Source organism: Kockiozyma suomiensis (assembly GCF_038497685.1).
Source record: "Kockiozyma suomiensis strain NRRL Y-17356 unplaced genomic scaffold V2V93scaffold_1, whole genome shotgun sequence".
NCBI lineage: Eukaryota > Fungi > Ascomycota > Lipomycetes > Lipomycetales > Lipomycetaceae > Kockiozyma > Kockiozyma suomiensis.
In genome coordinates this window covers 369,391-379,185 of record NW_027117664.1, presented here as the reverse complement: position 1 = coordinate 379,185, position 9,795 = coordinate 369,391, and the positions used below count along the sequence as shown (strand labels likewise).

General features: G+C 42.2%; 4 protein-coding genes across 4 annotated transcripts; 2 read left to right on the top strand and 2 right to left on the bottom strand.

Annotated features, from left to right (window-relative positions):
* Positions 1 to 75: 75 nt before the first annotated feature.
* On the top strand, positions 76 to 1,494 carry V2V93DRAFT_362167 (40S ribosomal protein uS2). Its single transcript, XM_066908287.1, has 3 exons — positions 76 to 208; positions 429 to 499; positions 567 to 1,494. The coding sequence occupies exons 1-3, from the start codon at positions 119 to 121 to the stop codon at positions 1,195 to 1,197; spliced, it is 792 nt and encodes a 263-aa protein (XP_066768410.1). The 5' UTR covers positions 76 to 118; the 3' UTR covers positions 1,198 to 1,494.
* On the bottom strand, positions 1,328 to 2,785 carry V2V93DRAFT_362164 (uncharacterized protein). The gene is made up of 2 exons (XM_066908286.1): positions 2,012 to 2,785; positions 1,328 to 1,952 (listed from the first exon to the last, which is right to left on the bottom strand). Exons 1-2 carry the CDS (start codon positions 2,636 to 2,638, stop codon positions 1,740 to 1,742), a joined length of 840 nt encoding a protein of 279 aa, XP_066768409.1. The 5' UTR covers positions 2,639 to 2,785; the 3' UTR covers positions 1,328 to 1,739.
* A 23-nt stretch (positions 2,786 to 2,808) lies between these two features.
* On the bottom strand, positions 2,809 to 4,884 carry V2V93DRAFT_362161 (pseudouridine synthase). Its single transcript, XM_066908285.1, has 3 exons — positions 4,424 to 4,884; positions 4,238 to 4,367; positions 2,809 to 4,181 (listed from the first exon to the last, which is right to left on the bottom strand). The coding sequence occupies exons 1-3, from the start codon at positions 4,795 to 4,797 to the stop codon at positions 3,006 to 3,008; spliced, it is 1,680 nt and encodes a 559-aa protein (XP_066768408.1). The 5' UTR covers positions 4,798 to 4,884; the 3' UTR covers positions 2,809 to 3,005.
* A 1,684-nt stretch (positions 4,885 to 6,568) lies between these two features.
* Positions 6,569 to 9,794, top strand: V2V93DRAFT_7255 (OPT oligopeptide transporter protein-domain-containing protein). The gene is made up of 2 exons (XM_066912773.1): positions 6,569 to 6,935; positions 6,992 to 9,794. The coding sequence occupies exons 1-2, from the start codon at positions 6,929 to 6,931 to the stop codon at positions 9,523 to 9,525; spliced, it is 2,541 nt and encodes an 846-aa protein (XP_066768407.1). The 5' UTR covers positions 6,569 to 6,928; the 3' UTR covers positions 9,526 to 9,794.
* Position 9,795: the final 1 nt, after the last annotated feature.

The following is a 9,795-nucleotide window of genomic DNA, read 5'->3' as shown; positions in this document are numbered from 1 at the left end:
GCAGTCACGCAGGATCACTGGGAGGACCAATGCTGAAGGCGAGTGCGCGGCTTCAACTATCGTATAGCAATTCGTTCTTTCCCTCAGCAAACGAATTCATTTCCATATATCGTTCAACATGTCTGTTCCCGACGCACTCGCTCCTACTCAGCAGGACATTGAGCTCCTGCTTGCCGCCCAGGCTCATCTCGGCAGCAAAAATCTCCAGGTTTGTGGCATCCGCTAAGATCTCGTTCATCGTCCAGTAGTAGCCGTTAGTCAAATCAGAAGAAGAATTGGAGGAATTACTGTACGAGACTGTCCAGTGCAGAAAATGTGTATATATGATGCTTGCAAGAGCAAATATTCTGCTTCTGAAATACTACAAATGTGCTGCTACTGAGACCGGAGAAAGGGGAATATATTGATTCTAACATACATCATGCCAGACCCATATGGAGCCCTACGTTTATAAGACCCGTGCTGATGGTGTGAATATCATCAACATTGGTAAGACCTGGTACGTTCAGCCCGGATTTGGAATCAAATTTAATTTAGGAGATTTATCTTAACATTTCGCGATACAGGGAGAAGCTCGTCCTCGCCGCTCGTATCCTCGTCACCATCCCAAACCCGGCCGACATTGTCGTCGTCTCGGCTCGTCCTTACGGCCAGCGTGCTGTCTTGAAGTTCGCCTCGCACATCGGCGCTACTGCCATTGCCGGAAGATTCACCCCTGGTTCCTTCACTAACTACATTACCCGCTCGTTCAAGGAGCCCCGTCTCATTGTCGTAACTGACCCCCGTACGGATGCCCAGGCCATCAAGGAGGCTTCGTACGTCAACATCCCCGTCATTGCTCTTGCTGACACCGACTCGCCGACTGACTTTGTCGATGTTGCCATCCCCACCAACAACAAGGGACGACACTCCATCGGTCTTATCTGGTGGTTGCTTGCCAGAGAGGTTCTGAGACTGAGAGGTAACCTCTCGCGTGCCGAGCCCTGGAGCGTCATGGTCGATCTTTACTTCTACCGTGATCCTGAGGAGACTGAAAAGGAGGTCATTGAGATTGCCGCACCCGCTAAGGAGATCGAGGCCGCCCCCGTTGTTGAGGCTGCTGATGAATGGGCTGTTGATGTTTCTTCTTCCAACCCGGCTGCTGGCTTTGATGCTACTGCTATCACTGCCGAGACTGCCGGTGGTGACTGGGTCTAAGCACATGGGGCAAGAGCTGAAAACAATAATTAATTGAAACCAAAAAAAATTTGGACAGGAAAGACCGAATATGTGCGAAGGAGAAATGAAAAAAGGGATTTTGCTATGTTTTTTTGTTATTGTTTGTATTATATAATATAAATATCCTTTTCCACAATATTCGGTTCATATATTTTGCATCAGATGTCGAAAAGTATAGCAGGGGATCACTTTTTTTCTTTGAGCTCCTTGAGTTTGTATTATCAGAATTTAGAACAATGATCATTATTCCGAATATAATAGAATTTATTAATGATATACGAAAATCAAAGAGGCTTAGAAATGACAAATCGTCTACCTCAATAATCAGATATAAATAACCGACCCGTGGAGAAACATTACCGAAAGGAAGTTAGCTGCCCCTGTCTAATACAAACCCAAGAAAACCAAAGAGACATATAAACTAGATCTGACGACCAGCTCTTATATATAAGCGCCTTATAAATAAGCGAACTAACATATTACCGTCGCGACTGCCATAAGCTAGAGTCAAATGCCAGTTTCTAGCTAGGACGCAGCTTAACGAATCTAAGGCCCTGAAACTTATGCGGACGAATTCGAATTGCAAGTCCAAGAGCGGTTGCAATCATGAAACCAAGTAATATGGGAAATCGGAGGCCAAGAATGCTTCTATTGTATGGAGTGATGGTGGCCAGACCTGTGGCAAGGAATGAGAAGAAGAGGCCGATGTACCCCAGGACTCGGTGATATTTGTACTATAATAATCAAATTAGCTTCGCTATAGCGTAAAAGTAAGATGAATATCAACACATACCAAACTCTTAGCACGAGCAACACTGCCATAAATTCCAGGCATCCAATATTGAGTGAATCCAATGAACACGTTAACCATCAAAATGACATACGCCAAAAGACCCACAACAGCATGAGCGGAGTGAATATGAGCTCCGCCATTCTGAGTTTTGTTGATAAAAACAATACCAAAAGCCAGCACATAGCATATAGCGCCAAAAAGATTAAAAACACCATGTACCATTCCTCCTAGCTGCTTTTCGGCTGTGCTAGCAGTAGGCTGAACAAGGATAATAGACTGCACCAACATCAGGATTGCAAAGTTGTTGAGTGCCGGATGTCCAGTGAAAAATATAACATCGCTGGCCATGATCCGCCAAACAACGTAAAAAAACATGCCAATAATTCCAATCTGTGCAAGTATAGAAGACCTCGACGATACCAAATTGCGGCGAATCATCCCCATGTTCGCCTTAGTTATCTGCGAGTCAATCGAATTTATGCTGCGAGCATCGGAGGGAATCGACGATCCCATAGAAAATGCTGGGAGAGAATAAGAACTTCGCGTACTTAACGATCCTTGCGGCGTAGACGAGTTAGCAAGAAGAGGGTCGGTTTCTCGCTCGCTACTGGTAACGTTGTGCGACATCTTAGCTTGCCGAAGAGACGGTGATGTGAAATCTGATTCCAAAAGAGAGCCGAAAAAATAAACGACTGTGAACAGCTATCCTAATATATGGTCATATAATCGAACTAATCCGGTCCGATGCGACGATTTGCTATAAGATCAGTCACAATAACCGGAGTGTTTATAGGAACTCCGGCTGCTATCGTCAGCTATCGTATAATTAAAGTTTAGGCGTGCCAAAAGTTACGCCTGTCGCGAGTAATCTTAATTCCGTTTGCTTTTAGTGGGCGTCTGCACAATACACCACGTCTTCGTATAACTGCGTCTGTTATGGCGAACACATCATGGCTCTTTCATTTCCTATAAACAATACTCATACGAACATGATCTACGGCGCTGCCTCTAGCGCTACAGCTTCGGGTTCTGCGCCAAGAGCGGTAACACTTGTCAAATCAGCATTGTCTCCTTCTTCCAGCACTTTGCCTTTCCGGTTCCTATATCTCTCGTTCTGAACCTCAAAGTGGTCAGTCAGCTTGCGCTTCTCTACTGGTTCATAAACTGCTCGCCATTTCCCCCACCCATCTCCCACATTAATATTAACTCTATCAGAAGACCCGTCACGCTCTGGAAGCTGTACTGTACTATCAATCACGGTTCGCATTGTCCGCTGCAACTCATTCTTGATAATACCATCATACCATAACGCGTAAACATCAGCCCTTGTAGACGCAGGGGTAGCATTCTGACCATTAGAAAGCTCACTGGCTGTTTTCCATTTGACATTCTCGTCGAATTTGCAGTCATACAGCACTAACGGAACATCATCTGCCATATCATACACAGGCTTACAGGGAAACTTTTCAACATCTAGCAGTTTCTGCACTATATCCGGCTTTTCAAGACGCTGTCCTATAAGCAGCATAATTCCCATTATACAGCGGACTTGGTGCCATAAAAATGCTGTGCCGTGTAAATCGAAAACATAGACCTCTGCTGGCTCAGGATCATTTCCCGCTGATTCAACTTTTTTGACCAGACTGAACTTAGCAGAAAGAATTTCTCTATAAAAATGCGTCATTTGCTTCGACCCGTCAATCTTACAAAAATTGCGAAAATCATTAGTTCCGACTAAAAATTGTGCTGCTTCATTCATTAGATCGATACTTAGATTTCCTCGTTTCGCCGCAAAAAAGTACTTGTAATGTCGTGATCGACAACTATGTCGCGCATCGAAACCTTCTGGCGGATGTAGACAGATCTGGTATACTCGTATATCCGGCGGCAAAGCGTGATTCAGCTGTGTAATGTATGGAAATTCTTTATGGTCATTTGCTTCGTCAAGCTGCTCTTCTGGGTTTAATCGTGATCGCACTCGCAGACTAATAACTTGAGCTAAGGCAGAAACACCCTTGTCGGTGCGTCCGCAACGACTGAACTCACAGGCTTTGATGTCAACTTCCGATTCTATAAGCCTACATCGAGCAAGAGCTTTAAGAATCAACCCCTCAACAGTTGGTAACGGTGTCTTGTCAAATTGGACATTAAGACCATTGTAATTCCATCCCTGATTTTGAATAATTAGCGATGGCAAGTTTTAACCGCAACGAGAGCAACGCTCACCAAGTAGGCAAAACGTATGCCAATCAGCCGTGTAGGATGAGATTTAAATTCAAACTCTTTTTCTTGTTTTCTGATCTTTTTCTTTTTCACTTTTACTTCAATATTCGAGTTTTGAATTGATGTTCGCGTGCTGGTTATCAGTTAGAATCAGTATGATGCATGCAGACATCTCAAAGCCCAACTCACAGCTCTTCTAGCTCCTCAATCCGGTTTATGAGATCTTTCTTAGTCCAGAATCGGTAGTCCACCTTTGGCGCGAATTCGTTCATTTTATATCGTAATTTATCTGGGAGTAATGCCCCTGATCTCGTCAAATTCGTTTGATCAGCAAGCTCAGCGTCGATTTCAGCAAACTTGGCATCCAGATCTTGCAAAAAACTCTCAGCGGTAGCCTCCTTTTGCAATTCAAAAAGCTTTCTAACTTCAAGAGCCGAGTAATTAGAGCGCTGTATGTATGACTTCGAAGAACTGTACTTGACCGCTGGAATATGATAAAGGGACGAAAATGCCGGATAACTCTCTAAACACGTAGGAAATGATATTGGGCGTATCAAACGCATTCAAAATTCAAAATCACAAATCAATCAAGACTGCTATATTATTGACAGAGAGCAAAACTGCTAACTCGTCCGAGTTCATACTGGTTCCTTGCGTTAGTTGAAAAATCAAAATCTTTTTAGCCCTAGCCCAACATATAAGTAAACTTAAATTGATATTTACCAGTATTACTATATGGCGAAGATAATACTGGTATATTCATACTGACAGGGGGGTTAATTCTTTAGAGCACTCTAATCCGCTCGAGTTTGTCATTCTTGTTATTCAATTTCATATAAATTCAATATCTACAAATTAGATGTGGCACTTCATAAAATATCAGTCTCCTTATTTGAGCCAAACATAGCTCCAACAAGGATGATGGTATTCTTGATTTCTGCAACTTTTTTCTCGTTGTCGTCGTGAGGAGAATGCTCTAATGAAAACCGACTATCTCGCTCCAACTTTTTTGTGCATACGAAGTGCTGCCTTATATTACTAGCAAAGCGTCGCATCCCTGATACAGACTGTGTGCGTAATTTGGGGTGTGGTGTATGTTTTGTCGACTCGCAGGCCCTAAAGCAGCAAAGAAAAGGCGTGATTATTATCATACCAACACCTTTAGACGCAGATTGCTCAGGCGGATCAGAAAGCAAAAGCTGACTTGCATCAATAGTCTCCATTGTATACTGGTAGCTTTATGCTGATTTTGAAATAGGTGTCAATATACTGAACCGAGAGAGAGCTCGATGGTGTGTCCGATCAGAGATATATATGTCTTCTTATACTTCTGTAAGAGTTTTAATAATGTTGTAATCAAACTACACAAAATTGCCACAGCTGATACACGACTCAGAGGCTGCAGGAGCTGGCAAGAAAGCAATAGCCGTAAACATGATTGAGCCTCAACACAAGAGGCATATTATTCCACAAAACCTGTCAATCTGGCTTTTGTGGACAATCCGTGTCAATTGTCGTGCGATATGAGGTTGCTGCATACGAACTAATTATTCATTGTAAAAGTAGGAGATGAGCCGCCGAAATGAGAGCTGATATTGTAACCACTCAGTTGTTGTTTTTAGCTTATTTCCCATTACCAGATCATCTTAATATCTTTGAACCATTTTCAATCACATTTCTTAACCAATTTATGATATTTGTTATAGCAGAGATTAGCGAGAAATTGATTTAGATATGCCGAAAAATGATAAATCGCGTAAAGGACAAATACTGAGTTGGGCCAAACGCCGCACCTTGAATGTTGATATTGTTCTTTCAAGAGTACCTTGGTATTGTTCCCTAAACGTCCCCCTTTTTCAATCTCATAACTGGTTGACCGTTAGCGTCAAATACATGCCAAAAGAAAACCTCAAATTGAGAAGAGTGAGCTTTATTGAGTTCTCTTACTTCTTGCTGAAGCCGGTATTCTGTTAATGTACTTTCGCCGAGCTATGTGTATATAGTTTGCTATTATCGAGTACAGTAGAATAGACCATGCATTGGAGATTCATTATGGAATTAGAATAATCATCTGCGCTGTAACCAGGTGTTTTTTTTTATCATTTTTCTTACTGTACTATTAGCAATTGATCAATAAGCACAGCTAAACTTCGGACAAACCACCGTTAATCAGGATTGTCAATTGAGGCAGAAAGAGTTCGTCCAAGGCACATTTTATCCAGCTGACTTGTATCGAATATGAGTGAATCTTTAATTTTGGAAACTATTGCGACAGATAGCTTCAACAATACATGCAGCAGCAGCAGCAGCTCGGGCCGCAATTCCGTGAAATCTACCAAATGAGAACAACCAGCCCACTTGCTCCAATGAAAAACGGCTAATGCCACAGAGCGAATATTCTTTATGAAATCACATATGCTTTTTTTATCTCAATGTTTATTTAAACTTATATGGAGGCTTGAGACATTTCCGCCACGTGGTTTCTTATTTGTGTATCAACGTTCATGATTGTACAATTGCGCTACGTACCGCTGAAGCCGTGCAAAATTAGCGCGATATCCAGAGCCTATCCAGAGTCGAGATGCCCAGATATATGAATACCGTATTATCCTAGTGGTGCTATCTTTTGATGCGCCGAAGGCAATATTCTGTTGCAATATCAGTCTTTCGCTCATCTATATTATTTGAAGTAGCATGATGAGTACGTACCGTTTGCTTGAACTGGTGTATTTCATATCAAACTAATAATGAGTCTAGATCAAGCGGATATTGACTACGCTGCTGACACCAAGCAGATTGAAATTGGCAGCGAGTCTGATGAGAAGACAAATCCCAGCTCTGAAGTTTCAGAGACCAGACTTTTCCAAGAACGTCTGACGGTATCTTCTAAAGATATGGAGCTTGTGAAAGATTATATCGATGATCTGTCTTTGGGAGAGGCGATTTCAATATTAGCTACTGCTGCTGAGTACCACCAAGATGATCTTAACTTTGCCTCGGCGATTATGGACAAGATCAAGCTACTACTTGCGGGCGCGGATGCATACGGAACAGATGCAGAGACTCATGAGTTTGATGCTAAAGTTGAGGCGGCGTTGATCAAGTATTTTTCTCCTTATCCCGAGGTTCGCTCTATTTCTTTGCCAGAGGATGCTGAAGTTCCTATTGAGACTTACAGGAGCTATCTAATTACGATTGTCTGGGTGATTGTCGGCGCTGGTGTGAATCAGTTTTTCAGTACTCGATTTCCTCAGATTACGCTAACCACGGATATCATGCAGCTTCTGATTTATCTTTCTGGTAAAGCCTTTGATTATCTTCCTGCTATCGGAATACGTCTCTTTGGAAAGCATCATTCTCTCAATCCAGGACCTTGGTCCTTTCAGGAGCAGATGTTTTGTACTATCGCTGTGAACTCTGGTATTTCTATTCCTTACGTGACTCAAGCCAATATAATTGTTCAGAAGCTTGACATATTTTACGGGAGCTCTTGGGTTACTATCGGGTATCAATTTCTGCTCGTTCTATCAAGCCAGTTCATGGGATTCGGATTCGCGGGCTTGATGCGCAGAATTGCTGTATATCCTGTCAAAGCTCTATGGCCTATAGTTCTACCTAGTCTTGCCATGAATCGCATGCTACTTTCTCCAAAGAAAAAAGAGAATATCAACGGCTGGACAATTTCGGGATACACTTTCTTCTTTATCGTTTTTGCTGCATCATTTGCTTGGGCCTGGGTGCCGGTTTATCTATTCCCGGCTCTGAGCCAGTTTGACTGGATGTCATGGATTGCGCCCAATAATTTCAATCTTGCCGCTGTAACTGGTATTGCAATGGGTATGGGAATTAATCCTGTTCCAAGTTTTGATTGGAGTGTGATTGGGTATTCCAGCCCGCTAGTTATTCCCTTTTTTTCCTATATCAACACATTTATTGGTACTGCTCTAGGAACTCTGATTATTTTAGCGACATACTACACCAATTATCGCTGGACGGCATATATTCCAATAAATACTAATACGCTTGTAACGAATACTATGGATTCTTTTGATGTCAGCATGGTGATTGGAGAGGACGGAAAATTCGACGAGTCTCTTTATCAGGAATACTCCCCAGCATTTTATTCTGCTGGAAGTTTGATGTACTATGGCTCACTATTTGCGCTTCATCCAGCTCTATTGGTATGGACTGGTTTGAATTATGGACCCTTTTTGAAGGATACACTGTTTGACTTTATGAAGTCCTTGAGAGATAGATCGAGATCTATATATGCCCGATTCACTGATCCTTTTTCTCAGTACATGCGACGACACAAAGAAGTGCCCGACTGGTGGTTTTTAATAGTCTTGACCATCTCTTTCATTTTCGCTGTCGTATGTTTGACAGTTTACCCGACCCAAACATCAGTTGGAGGTCTTATTCTCGTCATTTTCATCAATTTTGTTTTTTTGACACCTATCACCTTGTTGAATGCTACGACCGGAATGTCATTGAATCTAAATCTTATTACTGAGCTAATTTCAGGATACATGTATCCTGGCAATGGAAATGCCTTGATGACGCTGAAGGCCTTTGGAGTTATGATTGATAAGCAGGCGACCACTTATATTTCTGACCAGAAAGCAGCTCACTATAGTAGAATCCCGCCGCGAGCAGTTTTCCGTGGGCAGATTTTTGCAACCTTGATCTCCGTGATTGTTAGTCTTGGAGTTCTTAACTGGCAGATGGGACACGTCAGCAACTTTTGTTCATCGGAACAGGTTGAGTCATTTAGTTGTCCAAATGCTTGGAGCTTTTTTTCTGCTTCAATTATGTTTGGAATCTTGGGCCCAAAAAAAATGTTTGATGGAATGTACCCGATTCTACCATGGTGCTTTCTTATCGGAGCACTTGCTGTTGTGCCGTTCATTTTCGCAAAGAAGTATTGTACACGAGTATTTAGCTCCGTACATCCGATTTTGGTTCTTTCAGGTATGACTTTATTTGCGCCTTACAACATCTCGTACTATATTCCTGGTTTCTACATGTCTTTTGCTTTCATGTTCTTCATCCGTCGTCGCTATTTGGCATGGTGGGAGAAATATAATTATCTTCTTTCGTCGGGTTTGGGAGCTGGACTTGCGTTTTCGGTGATCATTATATTTTTTGCAGTACAGTACCATCCGAAATACGTTGTATGGTGGGGGCTTAATGTGTTATACTCTGGTGTCGAGGGTGGCGAAGGCCAGGTGTCTCTGCTTCAGGTGCCTGAAGCTGGCTATTTTGGGCCAGATCCTGGCAGTTATCCTTGAGTGTGAGACGTTTGAGATAAGAAGCAAATTACCAGTCTTTAAAATTCTATTACCTATTGAAAGTATTATCTTACATCTGACTTCAGTAAACGTTCTTGCCATAAAACAGAAACCAGTCGAGGATTACATATACATGCTTTTGCCTCAAGGCTAAAAGATAACACACGACGAATTTTGATCCTTTACTAATCGTCAGCCCTGTAAGATTTTCTAATTTATAAATCGTCTAAACGACGACTAGTCTAGAAACCATTACTACATTCTCACTTA

Excerpts from the sequence above, each read along its gene's own strand:
- V2V93DRAFT_362167 (XM_066908287.1), top strand. The coding sequence starts at position 119 with ATGTCTGTTCCCGACGCACTCGCTCCTACTCAGCAGGACATTGAGCTC. Across the intron at positions 209-428 it reads TCGGCAGCAAAAATCTCCAG|ACCCATATGGAGCCCTACGT; the intron begins GTTTGTGGCATC and ends ACATCATGCCAG. Across the intron at positions 500-566 it reads ATCAACATTGGTAAGACCTG|GGAGAAGCTCGTCCTCGCCG; the intron begins GTACGTTCAGCC and ends TTCGCGATACAG.
- V2V93DRAFT_362164 (XM_066908286.1), bottom strand. The coding sequence starts at position 2,638 with ATGTCGCACAACGTTACCAGTAGCGAGCGAGAAACCGACCCTCTTCTT. Across the intron at positions 1,953-2,011 it reads TTGCTCGTGCTAAGAGTTTG|TACAAATATCACCGAGTCCT; the intron begins GTATGTGTTGAT and ends TGATTATTATAG.
- V2V93DRAFT_362161 (XM_066908285.1), bottom strand. The coding sequence starts at position 4,797 with ATGCGTTTGATACGCCCAATATCATTTCCTACGTGTTTAGAGAGTTAT. Across the intron at positions 4,368-4,423 it reads ATTGAGGAGCTAGAAGAGCT|CACGCGAACATCAATTCAAA; the intron begins GTGAGTTGGGCT and ends ACTGATAACCAG. Across the intron at positions 4,182-4,237 it reads GCATACGTTTTGCCTACTTG|GGATGGAATTACAATGGTCT; the intron begins GTGAGCGTTGCT and ends ATTCAAAATCAG.